At 44.5% G+C, this 23,745-nt stretch overlaps 2 protein-coding genes across 2 annotated transcripts; both read left to right on the top strand.

The window, feature by feature from the left end:
- Window positions 1-327: 327 nt before the first annotated feature.
- chmp4ba (charged multivesicular body protein 4Ba) lies at window positions 328-7,921 on the top strand. Its single transcript, XM_068595212.1, has 5 exons — window positions 328-688; window positions 5,197-5,374; window positions 5,513-5,627; window positions 6,100-6,226; window positions 6,355-7,921. Exons 1-5 carry the CDS (start codon window positions 505-507, stop codon window positions 6,417-6,419), a joined length of 669 nt encoding a protein of 222 aa, XP_068451313.1. The 5' UTR covers window positions 328-504; the 3' UTR covers window positions 6,420-7,921.
- Window positions 7,922-11,486: 3,565 nt separating this feature from the next.
- ahcy (adenosylhomocysteinase) lies at window positions 11,487-23,554 on the top strand. Its single transcript, XM_068594603.1, has 11 exons — window positions 11,487-11,671; window positions 14,034-14,224; window positions 15,623-15,698; window positions 16,309-16,461; window positions 17,424-17,536; window positions 17,849-18,056; window positions 18,553-18,640; window positions 18,831-18,948; window positions 19,040-19,162; window positions 19,785-19,856; window positions 22,477-23,554. The coding sequence occupies exons 1-11, from the start codon at window positions 11,644-11,646 to the stop codon at window positions 22,606-22,608; spliced, it is 1,302 nt and encodes a 433-aa protein (XP_068450704.1). The 5' UTR covers window positions 11,487-11,643; the 3' UTR covers window positions 22,609-23,554.
- The last annotated feature ends 191 nt before the right edge of the window (window positions 23,555-23,745 follow it).

Here is a 23,745-nt window from a genome sequence, read left to right as displayed (position 1 = left end):
TTTTAGGGATGTATATATCCATATATATATATATATATATATATATATATATATATATATATATATATATATATATATATATATAATTTATTAACAATTAAGCTTTTTTTTACTATATCTCATGATTTTAGAGACATTGTGTGAGTTTTTCTTTCCCAAATGATATATTACATTTTACTAAATACCGTATGTGAACGATTTGATTGCGAAACTAAATATATTTTTAAACACTGCCTCGTCATCCGCGAAATCCCCCTCTGAAACTATGACGACGCGTCGCCACGTGACCGCGCTGACGTAATGACATCACGAGGCCGCTTGCTGGAAAAAGACCGGAAGTGGAGACACAGGAAAAACAACAACAGCGGCAGCGGCAGCGGCAGAAGCCCTGCGGCTCAGGCGACGGTAGTTGACGGAGACAGAGGCAACAGGGCGGGTCACCGGTTTACCTGTTCGGCGTCCACGAAGTGTCGGTGAAACTCGGTTGTTTTTTACGTACCGACAATGTCGCTGTTCGGCAAGTTGTTCGGCGGAGGGGGAAAAGGTGGGAAGGGGCCGACACCCCAGGAGGCGATCCAGAAACTCCGAGAGACCGAGGAGATGTTGGCAAAGAAACAGGATTTTTTGGAAAAGAAAATAGATCTGGAGCTCGCGACGGCGAAGAAGAACGGCACGAAAAACAAACGAGGTGAGGAAGATAAAGCTTTTTTTAATGTGTGTTTTGTTTGGGGGTGAGGATAAAGTTCGTGGCTTTTGACGGGTTAATCGAAACCCCAAAGTTCGTGAGTTTTAGGCCCCGCGGGGCTTCACGGATGGGACGGAACCGGGAAGTAGGCGACCGACGCGCTGCCTGAACACAAGTCCGCAACACGGTCGCCTGACTCCATTTTTATTTATTTAAAAACCATTTTTTATATAATGGGCCCCAGCGGATTACAATAACAAATAGGACACTACTGCTGTAGAATAAAACCTCTAAAAAACATTTCAAATATTAAATGTGCTAAGAAATTGTGGTAAACACACAAACTTTGCTTGACTGACTCAATGCCAACCAGACAAAAAAGATAACACAACTTTAATCTGCCCAACCACGTGCTTTTACAAACAGGTTAAACACATATCAAGGTGTATTTAGTGTGTCACTAATATCACATGTTCATACTCCATTGTTGTCCTTTCTAATTCTCCATTATTGTATTAATACGACTGCTACATGTATGACACACACATGGGGAATCTCATATGTGTGTTATTTGTATATTTGAGTTCACGTTATTCAGTAGTTTTGGTATCAAAGAAGCTTGTCATGAGCGCCATTGTATGTATTTCCATAATCCAGTGACGGTCTTCTGACCATTTGAATACAAATGTTTAGTTCTCATTCTCCAAGGAGCGACTTCACAAACAAAGATGGCAGGTGTCTTTATGTGCCACATAAAAACGACGTATTCCCTGGACAGATAGCTTATCTTCGACCTAGGAAGAAACGCTCGTCATGGGGCGAGGCAATGGCTACCTGCTTGTTGCCATCGACCAACTATGAGCTTCAACAAATCCTTCTGGTGTTTGTTTGTGACGGCCGTGACGAGGCCCGCAGTGGATTTGAGAAGAGGAACTAATCATTTCACTCTTCTGGGGAATGATTTACCAACTCTGGAAAGTTATGATCATAGCAATAATTTGCTCTTTGACCTCGACCCTTAAGAGGAAAAACAATCAAAGTTTTGGTGGTTATTCTCCTGCAAACGCAGTGGCTAATGCGCTGTGACTTGAGTTATAAAAGGACCTGAAACACGTTCATGTCGGGTGATAGTTTGACTCCATTTGGCGTCTTCCCGTCAGCCGGTTCTGGGTCATTATGACCGAATGAATCTGGTCCTCGTTATAGTTTTTAACCAATTCTTATTGAATCAACTGTCAGATCTAACACCCGTTAACCCCTGTGGTGGCCCCTGGAGCAGCACATGGCCTCTCAGCCAATGCATGCTGGGATACAGGCTGCAATGCATACTGGGATACAGGCTGGCTGGATGTTGCTCTCATGAAGGGAAAATACGAAGACCAAAATAATGCCAACAAAGCCTCCGTAGCTGTCTATGAACGCTAACAGCAGCTGCTAGCTAAACGAGCTAGCAGGCTGTCGACTGAACTGGTTGGTTCAGTTTAACAAAGGCGATGCTTCCTCTGTTTGAGAGAGAGAGAGAGAGAGAGAGAGAGAGAGAGAGAGAGAGAGAGAGAGAGAGAGAGAGAGAGAGAGAGAGAGATTGCATTGATTCGGTTTAAAAAAACTATAAATAAATGAGATGATTTACACCTGGGAGACATTTTAACGTGTAGAAAAACCCACTGGCACAATGTCGGCAACCAGCCGGCTCCATAAAAACATGTGATGTCATTTTATTATCATACAGGTAACTATTTGTTAGGTTGAGTAAAATCAAAGGAGTTTAAACATTATCCAGCTCTTATTAAATACTTATAAAGTACATTTCAGAAGAGAGAAAGTTTGTGATAAAATAGTTTAACAGGATAGTTTTGGCAGCAGAACATGATGCGACACACCCGTGTTTACGTGCAGCCGGGCCTGCTGGGAAATCTGTGACGCAACGACAAAATTCACAAGCACTCAGACTTGTGTGAACTCTGTGGTCACAGCCGAGTTTCCTGTTGTTACATAACGCTCCGGCCTCTCAAACCCGACTTTCAACATAATCCATCCAACCAGGTAGCCGCTGTCATCGGGTCATAAACGACAACACACACAAGTCATAAATTCCTCAAAGCAAACGTGCCGTAATATCCGCGTTTTGTAAATTATACTGCAACACTTCTGGTGCGTCTCGATTTGATGAAGGCCCTTTGACTCAAACATTCCCACCTGAGTCAATCCTCCAAGCTGTAGAGAGTCAAAGCAATCACGAAAAGGACCGAAGAATGACACCGTGTTGAGAAAATGGTAATGTAACAGCATTTAACATGGCGTCGGTGTGTTTTTCACAAACAATCCAGCCTTTCGGCGCCAGAGGAGCCAGTTAATGGATCCCGGTGTCGGTCGCAGCGGTGAAGGAAGCCTCCAGCGCTGATGCTGACGTATAGATTTAGTAATTGGAGCTAATGCAGAGAGACAGACGCTGCTGTAAAAAAAAGGAAGCGGGACAACGGAGACAACAAAAGGTTCACTGCAACACAACAAAGTGACCTGAAATCCAAAGGGAGGCGGTCTGAATGCAAACGCTGCGGCCAAGATAATCAAATCAGGATTTGTGTAATGCTGCGTAAAGATGTTATCAGTCCAGGAATAGGGCTGGTTGCTGAAATAATCCGATGAAACTGGAACTGTCAGCTGCTGTCTGGCTCCTGGTGGACCAAGCACACACTGGAGATTGATAAAGCTGCGTGTGTGAGAGTCATATTTGCGGTTTCAAGTTATTTCTAAATATTCGTCCGGTTGCACGTTAGTATTTCACTTTTTTTACGACAAAAGAAAGCCACCAGCGTTATCACATGAATGCGTTTACTGCATTTAATGGCAATAGTCATTTAAACGTTAAACTCTGGATTCACGCTCTGTGTTCCCGTGAACACAACGTGTGCGCTGCAGAGATGTTTCAGTCTAAAATAGCTGCTAACTTACAGAAACCACATTTCACAAAAAGTCCCGTAAACAGGAAACCCTGGTGGTATATTTTCAGTTGAGAGAGAGAGAGAGAAAACATCTTCAAAAGTGTATTAAAAGTCCTGTGAATGTGTTATATTCATGTGTTCATGACGTTCATTCACGCTGAGTTTGAAATAATGAATCTGCTTTTAAAAGAAAGAGGCTCAACATATCAGCAGCATCCATACAGGCATCTATATAAATGTTTATTCTTTTAATCAAACTATTGTCTCTCATTCATTTGTGTTATTTAAGGTTTACTGTATGCTTTGAATCCTCATTGTTAGTTTAAATACTACATTTTATCACTTTTTACTGTTTACACACATTTCACTGCATGTTTGCTCATGAAATTTGGTCAAAAGTCATGAAAATTGTGTTAAAAGTAATGGGAATGTGGTTTAAAGTCATGAAAACTCATTGATCACAACGTGTGTGAACTCTGTAAAACACAGCTCATAGTTGTGTGTATTTATACGACATAAAAACACCATACACGCACATCTTAACAGTGGCCTCCCTCTGAATCACCTCAGTTACCTGTAGCTGCTCACAGCGTAAGGCGTCTCCTCTTTCCTCCTTCCTCCTCCTTCCTCCCTCCTCTCTCCTCCCTCCTCTTTCCTTCCTCCTCCCTCCTCTTTCCTCCCTCCTCTTTCCTTCCTCCTCCCTCCTCTTTCCTCTCTCCTCCCTCCTCTCTCCTTCCTCCTCCCTCCTCTTTCCTTTCTCCTCCCTCCTCTTTCCTTTCTCCTCCCTCCTCTTTCCTCTCTCCTCCCTCCTCTTTCCTCCCTCCTCCCTCCTCTTTCCTTCCTCCTCCCTCCTCTTTCCTCTCTCCTTCCTCCTCCCTCTGCTCACATGATGATGACTCGGTGATCTCTCCTGTCAGCACACCAGCGGGGAATTCCCTGTCACGAATTCAGACAATCGTTCCTGCGTTGTTGTTTTGTTGTTTTGTTATTTTTAACGGCGAAACTTCATGAAAGCTGAATATGAAATGTTCAGTACGTGTGAAATAAAAGGAGAGGAGCTGTGTTGATAAGTGAACTAATAGATTAGAAAATGAGAGAACGTGAGCTGGCAACAGGAAGCCGAAATGAGCAGTTTTAATCTATTTAATGTCAGAGAATGGTGAAAATAGACTCAAATATAATCAGTTTACTGTCATCAAATTAATAAACATCTTTGCGTTTAAGGAGCACACATAAAAGTTTGGTTAATACCCCTGTAATAAATGTAGGATTATCTCCTCAACCACAAGGCTGATTTGAATAATTTAAAAAGGTAAAACATACAGAAAAGCCTTGGGAACATAGATAATATGTTCATATATGTGCTACTAATATATTGGTTTAAGGAAAACAAATATATATTTTTGCAAAAATTGAATTTAATGTATAACATAGCTCTATATATTAAGAGCATCTGAGTGAAGTTAAGTATTTTTGATAATTAAATAAAGGTATTTCAAAAGGAGCTCGCGCCCGTCCTCCCCTGAACTCTTGCATGTCTCTCGCCCCTCTCTCTCTCCTCCCGTCCAGCGGCCCTGCAGGCCCTGAAACGGAAAAAGCGCTACGAGAAGCAGCTGGCTCAGATCGACGGCACGCTGTCCACCATCGAGTTCCAGAGGGAGGCGCTGGAGAACGCCAACACCAACACGGAGGTGCTCAAGAACATGGGCTACGCCGCCAAGGCCATGAAGGCCGCCCACGAGAACATGTGAGAGGTCACGAGTAGCGCAAGTAACTCTGGATACGTTGCCTTGTTGGGAGGTGCGGCCCGTCATGTGTTCATATTGCTCACTTCCTCTCCTCGTTTCCTCCCCTCTCCTCGTTTCCTCCCCCCTTCGTTCCACAGGGACATCGACAAAGTGGACGATCTGATGGCGGACATCACGGAGCAACAGGAAGTGGCCCAGGAAATCTCGGACGTCATCTCGAGACCGATCGGTTTCGGGGACGAATTCGACGAGGTGAGAGCGGGGGAACAAAGTGTTACTCGACGCCGGTTGTGAAATCAGTAATCGGCGTAAAATTTCGGAGTCTCCCTCATATTAACTCTACCGTTCAAAAGCTTCGGGGTCACCCGGACGAAAACAGTGCTTTTCTTTGAAAAATAACGACATTTCTAAGTGAGTCCAAACTTTTGAACGGTAGTATACGTAACACACAGAGTCACGATGAAGTCTTGCACCTATTGTCATCCATTTGACCTGTTTTGTAGCCGTAAGAACAACAATAATGTGTATTGTCTTCAGCTAGGAACAAACAGATAATCCACACAGAGCTTCATCAAGTAGGGGAGAGTTCACTCACATGTCAGCGGCCATTAAACAGCATCTATTAGAGAGGGAAATCTGTCTTTCTCCAACAAAAACTCTACATTCAAATGAAAGAAATGAGCCTTTTGTTGTAAAATAAATGTGTGTGTGTGTGTGTGTTCAGGATGAGCTCATGGCTGAGCTGGAGGAGCTGGAACAGGAAGAGCTGGACAAAAATCTTCTGGAGATCCAAGGAACGGATGACGTTCCCCTGCCCAGCGTACCGTCTACGTCACTACCGTCCAGACCGGGTATTAAACGTTGCTTAAATAAATAAAAATGAATCAAAACATAACTCGCTCCCACGCGGCACAGAGTCGACGTCAGAAGACACAATAACTTAAATACACGTTTTTATTTTGTGTTTTTTGCTCCTCAGCCAAGAAGAAGGAGGAAGAAGACGAGGACGACATGGCGGACCTCGAGGCCTGGGCGGCTAACTAAGCTAGCTCACTCCTCCCTAGCTAGCTAACTAGCTAGCTAGCACCCCTCCCCCGGCGGTCTCTGTGCTACCAGGCTGCTCCCCGAGACATCTGGAACCAGAGATGGGGAAACTTCTGGGCTGCTCCGTCTCAAAAGCCCACTCAATATCTCCCCCACCTCGTCGAACCCCTTAAAGTACGCACTTGTGCCCACATCCGCCGACCCAAAAGGAAAACCAACCCCATTTTCAAAATGTCACGGTACGAATGTCTCTTCTGCTGTACGTGTGCACGCCTCTAAAGGGCAGAGAGCTTGCAAAGCAAATGTCACGCGCCCGAGCATCCTGCGGACGAGCACGTCGAAGAGGGAAAAGGCGACTTGAATGCGCCCTTTGGGGCAGGAGAGTGCAAGTGCATACTTCTAGGGGAGGAACAGGACATGGCTTCTTTATTTAATTTTTTTTAGGGTGGATGGGAGGGGGGTGGGGCAAAGATGACATGATTCAGCCCTTTTTTTTTCTTCTACAGCGTTGTCATCTCTTTGCTCTTTTTCTCTGCAGCAGAAAGAACGGGATGAAAGGTGGAGACGTCGGACTTTGTCGTAGAAATATCCAACTAAAACATACTTATTACAGCCGTTTGGGAGCACATTGTGAAGAGCATCAGTCAGTTAAACTAGTGAGAGGTTGACGTGAAGTCGACAGGAAATTCTTTCTCTGTCACGTTTTTACTTTATTTTCATAATTGTTTTCCTTTAAAAATGAATTTCAAATTCAAATTTATGAAATATATTTTCTCTCGGATTAATTTTCTTCTTTTTTCTGAGCTGGGGTACAAACGTTGTAAAACAATGCATGCGTACATATTTAAAAAAATATTATTTTGTCTCCCAATACCAACTAATCTAAATAGAATAAAAAAAATAATCCCATATCATATAAATGATGCATCTTATTCGGCTATTTAATTTTCCTTTCCTCCTCGATCCCCCAGCTCGGTGATTCCCGACCTTGTTGTGTATTTTTTTACGAGTTGTAAACTTCCAACATGGCCGCCGGAGGGCTCATTACAACGTTCCTCAGTAGAACATTGCACGTGCCTGACACCTCCAGCGCCTTCCTCGTCCGTCTGGTTCAACAGCGACGAACTCTGAGAAAACCCGACAATGGTTGAATAATAATCAGTTGATTATCTGATAGCGTGTGTGTGTGTGTGTGTGCGTGTGTGTGTGTTTCAGCCTTTTGACATTGTGACCTCTTGTGAATATTTAGTCAAATTGAGACGGTGAGCTGGATTATTTTTTTCCCCCTCCATTTGCTCTTCACTCGCCTCGTCGTGCGGAAAAAACTGATCCTGAACCCGGAGACGCGTCGGCTCCACGTTTCCGTCTTCACGATCAAAACTTCTGCTCGACGCTCGCGGCTTAAAGCCGGCGAGCCGCCGCTTCCTGTCCTCCCGAACAGGAAGGGGAGGGGTCGAGACTGTAAAGGATTGTACATCTTTAAATAAAAAGCATCAAATGAAGTGGACGTATGAAAGTTGTGCTCGTTTCTTTTGTCTCTTTCCGTTTCCCTCAAATGTTTCTGGTGTTCTTAGACGACCGCTGCAGTGTTGGTCGTCTTAACCCTTTGAAACTAGCTATGTTTAACCCCTCTGAGGCACAACACGGGACCACAACGACCCGTATTGACCTACAATGTTAGGTTTTGCGGTTAGCTTGCGACTAACGTCAACGCGTTAGTTCCGTTAGCTGCAAACATTAGCGAGGCTCCTAATCTCATAATGAACCGATAACAGGAAGCCAGATTGATCTCCTCGGCGTCCATCTTCTTAGCTTTGTTTCCACATTACCTGTTTATTTGACATGAAGGTTAAACCTTGGCCCTCACTGAAAGATGACCAGCAAAATATATATATTTCATTTTGCGCGTGATTTAGGAATCAAACGTCTTTATCGTCGTGTGCAAATATGGCATTTTTTACCTTGTGGATTTTCATTTAAGGCTCTTTAATAACACTTTAATCTTATTGCGCTTTATATCACGAAGCTTTGATGCATTTTTCATTGTAATAATAAAACTTATAAAAGAAGAAATATAGGAATAATCCTAGTTAGCTTGCAGCTAACGTCGACGTGTTTGTTCCGTTAGCCGCAAACATTAGTGAGGCTCCTAATCTCATATAACTGGAAACCAGTTTAATCTCTCTGTCCATCTTCTACCTTTGTTTCCACATTATTCGTCATGAAGGTTTAACGTTGGCGCTCGCTGACAGCTGACCAGCAAAACAAGTTTTGCGTGTGATTTATGACTCAAAGTCTTTCTTGTCGTGTGCAAACATGCATATTATTTAACCTTCTATACATTCATTTAATGCTCCCTTATAAGGCTTTAGTTCACAAAGCTTTAATGCAGTTTTAATCGTAATAATAAAAGTTATAAAAATAGGAATAATCATATTATTTAAATCAGTGGTGTGAGATTTAAAAAATAGCATTCATTCAAAAATAGTTAATTCATGATTATTCAATCAAATAGAAGTGTAAGTTCATGAAGATAATTGTATATATTACATATTGAATCACACACTGATGGCACAATGCTGTTTATTACATATTTTAGAGTAAAAAAAAGGTTGAGAACCACGAGTTTAAATGATCATATTTACAAGGAAAAGCATCCGTGTGAATAATAATAATAATCGTAGCGTCTGGAAGAAGCTGAAGCGGTCACCAGAGTGTTGAACTCCAGTTTAGACTCAGAGCCGCGACGCTTGAGACCCGATCGGGTTGCGGTCCCCGAGCGAGGCCGCTTGAACCCAGAGACCCTAAAATTAGCCGCGTTATATTTAGTGTTTTCTACCAGAGTGCAGAGCTTAGCGCCTTTTTTAACCGGAGGCTCCCCCCTCACCGGTTCCTCCAGACTCCATCTCCATCCTCAGGGATATTGACTTTGGCAGCGGGTGTTTGGTCGGCCTCAGGCTGTGTGTGGACTGATCTCGTATCCGTGAGCAAACGAGTAAAACCAAACAAGCTAACGAGGAAATGCAGTCATCTGCTGTGCACATTTTAAGCTAACCGGTTGGTTTATGAATTGGGGTTGAAATGCATCTCTGATTCTTCTGGTTCTGCTAATTCTTGGGCATCTTAACCTTTTGGAAAGGCAAAAATCCTCCCGCGCCCATTTTAAGTCCCAGCATGCCCCATTCAGACAATCTTTTGGCATAAAATACGTAATTTTTCCAATTTTTAACCGAACGACACAGTTTTTTGACTGAAACTCCTTCCTAACAGGACAAGACTTTGTTTTATTGTGATTTTTGTTGCAGATTCTGATTCTTTAGGTCCTAATCTTTCCATAAAGGTGTCTTATTGACGCTCCAGGAGGCTTTTTTGGGGAATCTGGCTCATATCATGCTGGATGTTCATAGTTATGATCAAAATATATTTTAAAAGTGATTTTTTTGCAGATATACATTTTTTCCTGAAGACTTTGCTGAACAAATACATACAATAAACACAAGTATTGGAATTAATTCGGGGTTTCTACGACGACTCAAACACTAAAAAAAAAAACTCAAGCAAAACAAAAACACACAACTCCTTCATTCTAACGTCAACTTAAGTAAAAGTAACTTCTTTCCTTTCATCTTATTTTATATTTTCTGTGTGCAGTTAAGAGTAAATAAAGAGAAACAATGCTGTTTCCTTCTGAGATGAACAGTCACACACAACATGTGAAGCTTCTGAATCTGTTTGGAGAAACAACGGCGGCGAGCGAGGAGCTTCTTGGGGGCGAAGGCCGGGGCCGGGGTCAGAGGTGAGATTGGGCAACGGCTATTTTTAGTGCACACACGCTGATACAACACAGTATACTATATCTTTAAAAAAATGTTTATCTTTACTATCTTACCATTTATTGCTGCGTCCACCGTGTATGAAAAGGTTATGTGCAAATAAAAGTTGTGTCATTTAATCGTATTGAGATCGTTGTGTTTGCACCGGAGAGGGAGATGAGACTCTTTTGCTTCAATTGTTGCAGCAACTCGCTGCTCAGCTTTAATTTGTGCTTTCTAATTTTTAGCCTTTTTAATTTCTTGGCCATTTTCACTCATTTAAACCCCTTCAGCCAGACCGGTACGGTATCTCAAATGTGTTTTTTTTAAAATTATTCTTCTTAGTTGCACCAATTATCAATCTCTTTGTGGCCCGAGGAGTCCGGCTCAGTAGTCCTAAACCCAATAGCCTCTTAATTTACCTTCCCTGTACGAGAACTTTCCCCCACAACATTCTCTGATTGCACATTACATGCATTGAAAGTACTTGTACAAAAGTGTTTCTAATTTATGTTACTGTATACTTCTACTCCCCTTCATCAGAGACACATATTGTACTTTACACTTCTCTACATTTGTATAACAGCTTTAGTCGTCCCTTTAGATTCCAATTTTTCCGTAAAAACATTGTAGAGAAAATACTCCTAAACGTAAATACACATATAGCATACACACTAATGAACACTGTCTACAATAGTAAAACACTTTCTGACAGTTTTTAAGTACATTTTGCTGATAATACTTTCACGCTTTTATGTTCTGAATGCAGTACTTTTACTTGCAGTGGAGTATTTTCATTTAATATTTAAAGTTCTTCCACCACTGCGCAATGCAAACATGTTACATTATGGCATGGTGACCCATTGCCCAGTCCTGGTGCACATGCACTTTGCTGTGTGTTTAACATAGTTCAGTTCAAAGAACCTGCAGGACAACATGTATGTTTGTACAGGTAAGAACTTTACAGTATGAGTTTGGTAAAAATGTGCTTGTGCAACTTACAATACATTGCCCTTCAACCACAGTACTACTAAATATAATATGATAGTATAATTACAATCTTTGCCAAATTGCAAAAAAACAAGGTCCACACAGCATTAGGTCCAGTCAAAACTTGTTCTAAAAACGCCCCACACCGCATCTGAAGCTTTTCATTGGCTGGCTGGCCCACATCGACCGTTATCCAATCAAATCACTCGCACGCGGGGCGGGAGCTGCCGCAGCCAATGGGAGCCCGGAGCAGATCCGCATTTGACCCGGCCCCCCGCTCTGTCAACGAGTTTGAACGCGAGCCTCGGTGATAAAAAGCGGGCCGTCATGTTTCCGTCCCTCCCTCCCTCTCTCTGCCTCTGCACGTCGGATCGGCCTGCGCTGCGCTCAACCTGCCCGAAACAAAACACCAGAAAACAACAATGTCTGAGAAACATAACTACAAAGTTGGTGAGAGGCTCGATTTATAATTTGTTTAACCGTTCGTACGTAATACATTTCGAGGGGGGAGGGGCCAGTAGGGATGGCGGTTTGTTAGCAAGCATGCTGGGAAGTTTATGCTATTAATCATGTAACGGCTCTATTAGCTGCCGAAAAGCTAATAGTCAACGGCGGGAACGTATCAATAATAAGATATTTGACTGATTGTGTTGCTAATAACAAGGGTTTATGAACATATGATGTTGTTCGTTTTAATTTCCGGCTTGTACATCGTGTTAAAATCGCAGAATGAATCGACATGTAACAGCGCTGAGCATGGGCTCTCTGAACAGAGACGACGCGCAACAGCGTCTGGGTGCTGTAGTCTATTAGTGGAGCCGGGGGCTTGGCACCCCTTTAAACCGAACTGGCTTCGAACTACATTTCCCATGTCCCCGCCATTTTTTTTTTAAACGTGAGTGACAGAAGCAGACAGACCGAGCTGTGCACAGTATTGCGTATCGTAGTAATGCTGTCACTACACGTGGTGCCATTGTGTAGTGGCTTTGAGGGCCTAATACTTTTGATTTAAAAGTTTATTTTTGTAGATTATTATTGAGGGGAAAAAGTCGCTTCATACATGTAAAAGGAAATATACAAAGGGGTGAAATGAGGCTTAATGCATACAGACAATGAGACTTAATAAATGTGAAAAAGACATTTAAAGGAGGAAAAACTGAATTCAGGTGAAAAAAATGGTATGCATGTAAAATAGATAGCTGTTGTCCATTTCAAATAACTGCAGTTGTTGGTTAACATTGCAAACCCCATCTACTGAACTAGCTGTGAAACAGCTGGTTGGAAGCAGAAGGAGTTGCACAATGTTCTGCTAGCAGAGATAGCTGGAAGGCAAAGTCCAAACCTCCCTAAACTACCTGCACTCAAGGGTCAGTGACTACCTGTGTTGAGTCCACACATGTTAAGTGATGCATCGTCACTCATTTACTTCAAGCAGTCAATCAGGTTTTTTTGCGGTGTACAAATTAAGAAACACATTTTTTTTTTTAATGATTAAGCAATTTGAGTGCTCTTGACTCTTTTCAATTGACTGCTTTCAATTGACGTGCACTAATTCTGCAGGCTTTGGATGGGATTTAAACCTCAATACCTTTCATATACCCCCCCACATCCGTGCTCTGCTAGCCGTGCAGGACCACACAATGATTCACACGTGATGGGGACGGTTAACTCAGCCGAGTGGGATTAAAGTAGAGTCCCTCTTTTCCACCTCTGTGTTAACCCGTGAACCTAATCCTGTCTCTGGCTGCTTATTCGGTACCGGTTTTTAGTCCCCAGGGTGTGTGTTTTTATGTGTGTTTTGTGTTTGCACAGGCTCTGGTAGCCGTTGGAGGATGGACTTTTACTTTGAGACTTTCACCCTACGGCGTTGTAGAGAGCGCAGCTGGGAAGCAGAGTGCACAGCTTCCTGTTAACTGAGAATGCTTTCTGTTGTATCGCGACAATATCTGGTTATTATTAAATTGCATTCAGCCTGGAGGTAAACCTGCAGCACTTCCTTCATGTGTTTGGAACAGTGTCTCTCAGTCTGTAAGGAGAGTTTTTTAGCTTTATAGTAGGACGTGATGGTCAGCAGCTCAGTTGTGGACGAGAACACACTTGTGCAAAAGAAACAAGAAGTGTCGAGCCACAGGATTTGACGGAGGGAATCGACCCCGTGAAGTTTAGCGAGGTTCCCAGCACCCTCGCGTCCATTGAATCGCCTCTTGTTCATAGTTATTAACGTCTTCATGGGCCCCAAAACGTTCAATAGGCGTCACGAGACTCTTTTCATTACGGTCTCATTTTCAGGGTAATGTTTTAAAAGCAGAGTTGCGCCTCCTTATTGAGCCTAAAACACTTAAATCCCAACTCCCCTGCACCACCAGCTGCTGTCTGGAACTGAAAGGAGGGACTGTGAGGCAGCTGTGTGGGTAACCCCCTCTCCCCCTCCCCCTCAGTACAGCAACATGGCTAACAGAGAGACGGCTATGTTTATGCCTATTAGAAATTGAAGCCATATTTTACATGCACCTGGGGGGCAACATTCCAAGATATCATTTTATGTTTTCTCAAGACTTTTTTTCTCAAAACTACAGCGGATTTCAGAAAGAGATTAGACGGCTGCAGCGGGACGTCACCTTGAACGCATGCCAGGTTTTTTTTTAATTGATGCGGATATGTCTGGTCCTGTTTTGGAATGAATCAACATGCTGTCGGTTCAAGCGGGATCCAGAAAGCGTTCGGTGCCGATCCGGCTGACGGGGGGTGCCGATTCAACAGGTTTGGGCCACAGTATGTTTGTCATTGCGTTAACATCTCTCTCGCTCTCCAGCTGACATCAGCCTGGCCGACTGGGGGCGCAAGGCCATCGACATCGCCGAGAACGAGATGCCCGGCCTGATGAAGATGAGGGAGATGTACGGCAAGACCAAGCCGCTGAAGGGCGCCCGCATCGCCGGCTGCCTGCACATGACCCTGCAGACCGCCGTGCTCATCGAGACCCTCACCGAGCTCGGAGCCGAGGTGAGGCTTTACTCGTAATCGGGGTATCCGGAAAGAGAGAAGGCACAGGCTGAAGCGTAGAGACGTGAAAGTGTGTCGTCCAGATGAGCGTCATCAGACCAGAGAGCAGTTTGGTTTACTCATAAACCGCCTGGTGTAACCTCTGGACTGTGGTGCCTTAAAGTGCAGTGCGTAGTTACTGAAGGGAGGGAGGGAGGGAGAAGGTCAAGGTATTGATTTGTTTAAACAAACTTTCAGTGAGTTCGGGGCGGTTTTCTCTCTCGGGCCGTCTCAAGGCCGGCGTGTTCTGCTATATATTTTTTTTTATCTGTCTGACCAGGACTGGTTTCATCCTGCGGGAACCAGCAGCCTGAGAACCGACAGATTGAATAACCTCAACTCCCCCCCCCCCCCCCCTCTTGACTTGATTATGCTTCCCTCTCTCTTTGGTGGCAGTGATATTCTGTATTGCAGAATAATATTGCTGTATTTTTCTTTGTATTGTAAAAAAGTGAACTTAATGCCATTTGGCACAACACTGGCTATAAAAGCCACTTCAATATGCACCTACGCAGTCGGGGTGGGGCTCACCAGAAGTCCCACAATACAATATTGTCACGATACTTAAGTCCCGATACGATATTATCGCGATACATTGAGTATTGCGATTTATTACATTTTTTTTCAACCGCAAATTGTCCCCAAAGGAAAACTTTGTCAACAAAATTTTCCTCAAAATGTTTGGAATTGATTTAAATAAAAGTTTGATACTCGACTTCCGTGTATTGATAAAAATATCGCCACTTAAAATATCGTGATACTATGCTGCATCGATTTTTTTTTTTATTATTATTATTTTTCCCACCACCCCTACGACACAGCATCTACGTTCCCATGTGACTTTCTTTCAAGCTGCAGTGGACCGTTCTGTCCACTAGATGGCAGCAGAGTGTTCACAATGCAGCTTCATAGTAAAGTAGGGTGGAGAGTTTCATTGCTTTATAATGACAACATGAATAATATTAACACACATCCTCCTAACTTTGTCTTCAGATGCTCTTTGTTCATTTTGTTTAGCGTCATTAAACCGGCGAAGCACATCCACTAAAACACCTGATAATACGTTATCGGCCATATTAATTGACTTGATGTGATGCCTCTTGAGACGCTGCAGCGCACTTAGGACTCTGAAACACACACACACACACACACACACACACACACACACACACACACACTTGAGCTTCAATTATAGCTTCAAATCCACTGCCTTCTAAAAGTATTTAATTCTAGTACGTCTATATCTCGTATCAACGAGATGAATCCACACTAACTCGGTCAAATAATGACGTCTGCTGCTGACGGTTCTCTCTCTCTCTCTCTTTCTCTCTTTCTCTCTCTCTCTCCCCCTCTCCTCAGGTTCAGTGGTCAAGCTGCAACATCTTCTCCACTCAGGATCACGCGGCTGCCGCCATCGCCAAGACCGGCGTGCCAGGTAACGCAGACCGCCTCCACCCGTTTGCACCGTCTGTTACTTATGAAACAACGTGGTCGACCAGCGCGGCGGCTTCACTGCAGCGCCGTCAAACAAATACTTCAAATCAGAAACTGCACTCATCGCGAATATCTGCACAAACGCGACTGTCTTACATCTACAATTGACGACAATCACGAGGCTCCAGACTCCAGAAAAGTAGTTTCTGTCGTTCTGACGTCAGTGTCATGAGTTCTAAATGTTATCGTTCTACTTTGTGTGTTTGTAGTTGTCGTTAACACACACACACACACACACACACACACACACACACACACAATCCAGGTAATTAGAAAATGAAGAATGCAAAAACAAACAGTTCACTGTGAGGCGGATTAAAAGCTTTTATTTTGTCAAAGTCTCACCGCCTGTCTCAAGGCACCCAGGTGCAATGCATTGTGGGGGCAGTTGAGTAAGCGCTCGCGTCTCACACCCGTATATTCTTGCTTGTGCGTTTTAAATCCAGGCCCAACGACACACCAGGTTTCATTAAACGTTACACAAGAAAAAAACAGAACCAGGATGATTGACACATGAACGTTCAATAACCAACATGTCTCCCTCTCTGCAGTGTTTGCGTGGAAAGGAGAGACGGACGAGGAGTACGTGTGGTGCATCGAGCAGACGCTGTACTTCAAGGACGGGAAGCCGCTCAACATGATCCTGGACGACGGCGGCGACCTCACCAACATGGTCCACAAGAAGTACCCCAAGCTGCTGGCAGGTGGGTTTGTTGGCGCCGCGCGTTCATTACGGCACATTTTTCCACCACAACCGGGATCCCGCGGCGTCGCTTTACCCGCCGGTCAACTCCGTTTGGTGCTTAGCCAGATGCTACATTTGGTGCTGCGGGGGAGCTAATTTCAACCAGAAGTTCGTCCCAGCGTAAGTGAGCGGTTCAAAGCTGCGAGGGAGCGCTGCCGACACTAGATGGCGCCAGTGGGCCGACTGGTGTCGCTTGGCATCACTTGAAGAAAATTATTTTCACACATTAACTTGAGTTATTTCTGGCGATCGGTGCTGCGTCCTCCCGTTGTAAAACACTGGACGTTGTGAATCGGCCAAATTTGTCGCACAGTTTTGGACCAAAAGAGAGAAAAATATATAAATCACACGGACAACAATCACCCTGTATTGACTCGATGACCCTTGAGGCGTCGCAACGCAACTCGCCGACAGACACACACATTGTGTCTCTTTGCATTCATTAGAAGAAGCCCAGTTTTTATTACATTTATTTAAAAAAACTATAAAAATATATATTTGCTTGCTTGTCAGGAGAAACAATGCAGACGTCAACACTCTCACGATGCGCTCGTCGTTGTCCATTCTTTGGCGAGCTTGTCAGCTGATTCTCCCCGCTCATAAAATGTCGTCCCGTTTTTATAATTTGGACCACAAAATATGTACTGCCCACATTCTGCTGTAAGATGTGGGTTTTTTTTGGCTCTCTTCCGTGAGGGAGGACTCGACTGTCTGAGCAGACTCGAGGCTCCGAAAGGAGAGAAGATGGACACCCTGAGGTTGAGGTCAAGGGGGGGACGGGGAGGGGGGTCCAAACCTCAGCGCTGAAGGATCTGTTATGAATTGAAAACGTCTCATTCGACGCCCCGTTGCTTCCATGCATCAAGTGCTTTCGCCGCGCGGCGTGTGCGCCGCGATCGCTAACCACCTGGCGCTCTTCAGGTATCCGCGGCGTGTCGGAGGAAACGACCACAGGGGTCCACAACCTGTACAAGATGATGAAAAACGGCGAGCTGAAAATGCCCGCCATCAACGTCAACGACTCCGTCACGAAGGTAAAAAAACACCTTTTTTTTTAATCCTCTGCAGCTGCACAGCGGTGCAGGAATAGTGTTTAAAAAGTGTCTATGAAGGAAAATATCTCACCTTTTTTATTGTATTTAAAGAAACGTTTACAGTTCAAGTAAACGGCTCTTGAGCTGGAGGTCGTGAGAACGCTCTGACTCGTGGAAGAAGAAGAAGCAGAAGAAGAAGAAGAAGACTCTGGGAACCTGACGCCGGCCGCTCGGCGTGAACTCGTCTCTCCGGGAAAGAGAAAGAGAAAAAGAAGCCGCTTGACTAATGTGAATAACTTCTTCACCCCGCAGAGTAAGTTCGACAACCTGTACGGCTGCAGGGAGAGCCTGATCGACGGCATCAAGCGGGCCACGGACGTCATGATCGCCGGCAAGGTCGCCGTGGTGGCGGGATACGGAGACGTGGGCAAGGGCTGCGTCCAGGCGCTGCGCGGGTTCGGCGCCCGCGTCATCGTCACCGAGATCGACCCCATCAACGCTCTGCAGGCGGCCATGGAGGGTAGGCAGCGACGGCAACATGAACATCTGTCTGTCTATCTGTCTATCTATCTATCTATCTATCTATCTATCTAAATCTAGATCTCTTTATCCATCTCTAATCTAGATCTCTTTATCCATCTCTAATCTAGATCTCTTTATCCATCTCTAATCTAGATCTCTTTATCCATCTCTAATCTAGATCTCTTTATCCATCTCTAATCTAGATCTCTTTATCCATCTCTCTTAATCTAAATCTCTTTATCCATCTCTCTTAATCTAGATCTCTCGCTCTCTTAATCTAGATCTCTTAATCCATCTCTCTTAATCTAGATCTCTCGCTCTCTTAATCTAGATCTCTTAATCCAGCTCTCTTAATCTAGATCTCTCGCTCTCTTAATCTAGATCTGTCGCTCTCTTAATCTATATCTCTTAATCTAGATCTCTCGCTCTCTCAATCTATATATGTCTTTCTCAAACTCTCTCTCTCAATCCCCCCCTCCCCCTCCTCCCTGCAGGCTATGAGGTCACCACCATGGACGAGGCGTCCAAGGAAGGAAACATCTTCGTCACCACCACCGGCTGCCAGGACATCATCCTGGGACAGTGAGTCATGTGAAATGCAACTTTCCTTACACACACACACACACACACACACACACACACACACACACACACACACACACACACACACACACACACACACACACACACACACACACACACACACACACACACACACACACACACACACACACGAAGAAGCTGCATGTAATCGTGTGTGTGTTACTTTCAGTCACTTTGAGAACATGAAGGACGACGCCATCGTTTGCAACATCGGACACTTCGACTGCGAGATCGACATCGACTGGCTCAACAAGAACGCCGCCTTGAAGATCAACGTCAAACCTCAGGTCTGGAGACGCGGCGGCTGTTCTCTTGGTCTTCTCACGCGCCGCCTGCTCCAGTGTCACTGATCTTCCTCCTCCTCCTCCTCTTCCTCAGGTCGATCGCTATCGCATGAAGAGCGGCCGTCACGTCATCGTCCTGGCCGAGGGCCGCCTGGTGAACCTGGGCTGTGCCATGGGACACCCGTCCTTCGTCATGAGCAACTCCTTCACCAACCAGGTACGAGGGCTGGAACGCCGGCGGGAGACGCCGTGAGGTCCTCCTGCAGGCCTCTGCACTGGATTTATTTCAAAATATATACATTTTATTTCATTTATGAAGAAATTGTGAGACCGCTTCGCACATAAATGTATATTTGGTGGATAATTTTCTCTGTCATCGAATACTTTCACATGAAAATACGTAAAAATGAGAATATATTTTAACACGTAAAGCTTTTGCAACACTAATAAAGACCTCAACCAATCACGTTGTGCGACACAGACTAATCCATAACACTATAGTGTCGGGTCCCCTCGTCTAAACTAAAACGCAGAACTTTATTGCTTCTTTCAACCTCGACGAAGGCGGCGCAGACCTTCGGTTCTTGCCTTTCACAATAAAAGCCCTACACATGCACACAATTAACAAGAGGGGAAATTAATTAAATGGGCTACGGTAGCTCAGGCTGAACGGTTTATCTCGGACTTAAGACGCCGCTCTGGGTCGACGGGATCCTCGTGGTTCGTCCTGCATGAGTCTACTCGCACCCTTTAATCACGAGAGTTGCAGTTTTGCATCTCTCTGCTTGCTCTTCATTAAACTTTGTTGTGTTCCTCACCACCTGTCCTTTCCCCTCCAGGTTCTGGCTCAGATCGAGTTGTGGGAGAACACGGCCAAATACCCCATCGGCGTCTACTTCTTGCCCAAGCAGGTCAGAGAGCCTCACTGTGTGATCACGCTGTGTGTGTTTGTGTTATCGCTCAGACGGGTATATCCGTCCTGAAGTCTGCAGGACGGAGCCAAGCGCTCCTCCACTCGTGATGCCCTGCAGCAAAGTCCCCGTAGGGGCCACGGCCGCTCTCTTTCTGTCTGTGGAGACTTTTTTTTTTAAATAAAGGGGTCCGAAGACGTGACTTGGGGGCCCACAGCCACGTCGGCCTTCCCTTCGCAATCCCTGATAATAATCTGAGACCAAGGGAGCGCTTGTTTTTGAAAGGATGAACAAACGATGTAACTGCCGTCTTATTTAATGAAAGCGTTGAACTCTAGAACGGATGCGTTTCAGATGCCGATCTCGCCGTGTGTCTTTAAAAACAGAGGGATGATCTCATCGTGTTTTTTTTACAGTGATCTTGACATGAACTGTATTTCACTTAAGCCTAAAAACCACGGGGGAGGGGGATCCCAGATGTGATGTTTTTCCAGTGATCTAGAACGGTCGCTTCAAAGGCAAGAAGGGTTCGCAGGAAGGGCAGGGATGGAAAGATTTAAATAAAAAAATTAAACGGGAAGCTGCTGTTGAATGCAGCAGCTTTTTTTTTTTTTTTTTTTTTGGTGCTCAACATTTATAAAAAGCCAACGGATGATGCAGAGCTTTAAGGAGCCGGGTCGTGCCCTCGGAAACGTCTCCCTCCGTACAAAGTCTGTTCTCAAGTCTTAGAGGATGCTCTTACGCGACCCCGGACCGCGTTATAAATCCTGTTAATGCGACGCCAGAGACATGTTGAGGTTCGGTTGATCAGGTTTTCTGGCTCAAATGAGAGTAGACGAGATTTGGAGCGTGAGAATTGATGTCTGACCACCAGGGGGCGACTCTTCTGGTTGTATAGAAGTCTGTGCTTCATGTGTTAAAGCTGCATTCTCTCTCCTGACCACCAGGGGGCGACTCCTCTGGTTGTATAGAAGTCTGTGCTTCATGTGTTAAAGCTGCATTCTCTCTCCTGACCACCAGGGGGCGACTCCTCTGGTTGTATAAAAGTCTGTGCTTCAAGTATCGAGCCCAAGTCCAAGTTTTTAGGAATACGTAGAAAAGATTTGCAACCGTAGAAAAGATAACGACACGCAGAACTTTTACTTTCGTCAATTTCTTAGCAAAAAAACAGAAAAGTGTGTCAAAGTGTAATTGTCATTCATCAAACATATTCTACACATTATTTTTCTTCCATCGTCTCCAATGTGACAATTTCTTTTTAACTAAATATTTCAGACAGCTGTCTGTCCACAACAACTCTTTCAGGACTTGTTTGATATGTGAGGGAGTGATTTGTTGATTCAAAAACAAATACTAAAAATGTCAAACAAAGAATAACAACAACTCCCCATTATGAGAGTAATTCATATTTACAGCCTCGCTCACAACCGCTGCTCTCCACACGCAAAGACAATCACATGTCACATTAAATCAAAGAACACTAGCAAAAAAAATGTTTTTTCTAAATTGTTTAACTGGAGAAGTTTGAAAAGTACTTTGTTTTTTTCCTGTCAAACCGAAACAACTTATTTACAAACTCATTTTCTGAGGACTCACTTTTTTTATTTTGTAATGACAAACAATTGCAACCCACTTATTTGTAAGTCTCTGCAAATAATATACTCACACACATTTTTGGTTCTGCATGTTATTGAAAACTCATGTTAAATACTTCATGAAAAGAAAAAGGTAGCCGGCGATATGTGCCGGAATACAAGGTCAAGGAAATCCAGTAAAAGTCATGCAATTTTTTTAAAATTGTTATTTCCAAGCCTGGAAAAGTCCTTGAAAAAAAAATCCCAAAAGTGTAGTAAAAGTCCTTTTTAATACATTTTATCACTTTTTACTGTTAAACACAGATTTCACACAATGTTTGGCCATTAAAATTTGGTTTAAAGTCATGAAAATTAGGATGAAAGTTGTGGAAATTTGAATAAAAGTCATGACAACCCGTTGGTCACAATGTGTATGAACCCTGTGAAGCGTGTACGACGATCCAAACATTCAGGCTCCAATAAATAAATGAAAATGCAGATATCAAAGACAATGGAAGGATTTGGCGACTGCAATGAAGTCTTTTGGGAACGATTGTTGTGGGACACGGCGACTGTGGAGTCCCGGTACACGGCGACTTTGAGGAGTCCCGGTACACGGCGACTTTGAGGAGTCCCGGTACACGGCGACTTTGAGGAGTCCCGGTACACGGCGACTTTGAGGAGTCCCGGTACACGGCGACTTTGAGGAGTCCCGGTACACGGCGACTTTGAGGAGTCCCGGTACACGGCGACTTTGAGGAGTCCCGGTACACGGCGACTTTGAGGAGTCCCGGTACACGGCGACTTTGAGGAGTCCCGGTACACGGCGACTTTGAGGAGTCCCGGTACACGGCGACTGTGGAGTCCCGGGACACGGCGACTGTGGAGTCCCGGGACACGGCGACTGTGGAGTCCCGGGACACGGCGACTGTGGAGTCCCGGGACACGGCGACAGAGCTGGCGGAGGAGGGGAACCGCCGTTAGCTTGTTGATCCATTTTTGTGACGTTTTTCTCACGGGAACCTTTTCTCTTTCCGTCCCCGCAGTTGGACGAGCAGGTGGCGGCCGCCCACCTGGACAAGCTGGGGGTGAAGCTGACCAAGCTGACGGACAAGCAGGCCAAGTACCTGGGTCTGCCCGCCAAGGGGCCCTTCAAACCGGACCACTACCGCTACTGAGCACCCTGTCCAGCCGAAGGAGAGACGGGTGGAGGAGGCGGTGTGGCTGGAGCGGTGTTGGTGTAGACTCTCAAATAGACGTTTCAGGGATACTGGAGGAAACTGCTGTTTGTTTCCTTCCTCTTTTTTTTTTTTTTTAAACAAAAAAAATAGCCTTTTCTTTTTTTAAACACTAAACTACAAGTTGCATCCTGTGTCGCTCCCCAGTGTGAAACCAGAACACCTGGTTTTGTTGCGGCTGTTGCTGAATCTCTCGGCGCTACACCTTTTTCTTCGAGTCTTGAGTTTCCCTTTCCTCTCTTCACACATCCGATGCCTTCAGTCGTCCACCGGCTCCTCTCTCCTTTCTCCTCCGACGCTCTTCTGGAACACCAGGCTGCTGAAAGAGAATTCCTCTCGTTTGTCATTCCCTCTCCATCAATGGACTAAAAATAAACCCTGGTGTGCTTTTTTTTCCTTTCCCCCTCCTGAGCTCTTTTTCCTCTGGTTCGGTTGTTTCTTTTCTTTTTTTTCTTCATCTTTTCGGCTAAATCAAGGCGACCGGTTATCATGTCCTTCACATCAACGCTGGACCGTGTTGGTACTTAAAGAAAGCTGCAGCCGGACTGAGAGAAGACGCTTGTGTAGATCGGTGAAGAGGAGCGCCGCCGCCAAAGGAAGCGCCAAAAGCAAATCAGGGTTTTCCCTCCAAAAGCAAAAGTCTTATTCTGTTTGTTCTTTTTATTGTGATTTTTATCATTTAATTTGACTTAAAGGGCCAAACGCCTCCCCGGTTCTATCTTCCTCTCGCTGTATCCAATCAGAATGATGATGATGATGATGATGACGCGCTGGTCACAGTTCTCAACGGTTGACGCCTGAAACGCAGCGCTCGGCTGCTCGCCAGCGACGGATTCAAACTGTCGAGTCTGACGACGAATAAAATAAATGTAAAAACAGAAACATACTAATGACTCTGCACTGTTTCTCCCTTTTTTTTTTTTTTTTTTTTTTATTTTTTTTTTTATCCAGCGTTGGGATGAAACTGTTTTTAAAAAAAAAAAAGAATGACGTGGAAGTCCAGCTGTCTCACAGGAAAAGTTATGTAAATCAAAATGTTTAATTTGATGCTTATCAGAGAAGGATTTATTATATTTA

Source organism: Clinocottus analis, unplaced genomic scaffold (genome assembly GCF_023055335.1).
Source record: "Clinocottus analis isolate CAN_PGR_092001 unplaced genomic scaffold, fCliAna1.0.p SCAF_3, whole genome shotgun sequence".
NCBI classification, from domain to species: domain Eukaryota; kingdom Metazoa; phylum Chordata; class Actinopteri; order Perciformes; family Cottidae; genus Clinocottus; species Clinocottus analis.
The sequence above is the reverse complement of the archived record's forward strand: the minus strand, read 5'-3'. Positions and strand labels throughout refer to the sequence as shown.

Bases quoted from the DNA above. Each gene is read 5' to 3' on its own strand.
- ahcy (XM_068594603.1), top strand. From the start codon at position 11,644: ATGTCTGAGAAACATAACTACAAAGTTG. The intron at 14,225-15,622 runs GTGAGGCTTTAC...CCCTCTCCTCAG, and splicing joins TCACCGAGCTCGGAGCCGAG to GTTCAGTGGTCAAGCTGCAA. The intron at 18,641-18,830 runs GTGAGTCATGTG...TGTTACTTTCAG, and splicing joins CAGGACATCATCCTGGGACA to TCACTTTGAGAACATGAAGG.
- chmp4ba (XM_068595212.1), top strand. From the start codon at position 505: ATGTCGCTGTTCGGCAAGTTGTTCGGCGGAGGGGGAAAAGGTGGGAAG. The intron at 5,375-5,512 runs GTGAGAGGTCAC...TTCGTTCCACAG, and splicing joins AAGGCCGCCCACGAGAACAT to GGACATCGACAAAGTGGACG. The intron at 5,628-6,099 runs GTGAGAGCGGGG...GTGTGTGTTCAG, and splicing joins TCGGGGACGAATTCGACGAG to GATGAGCTCATGGCTGAGCT.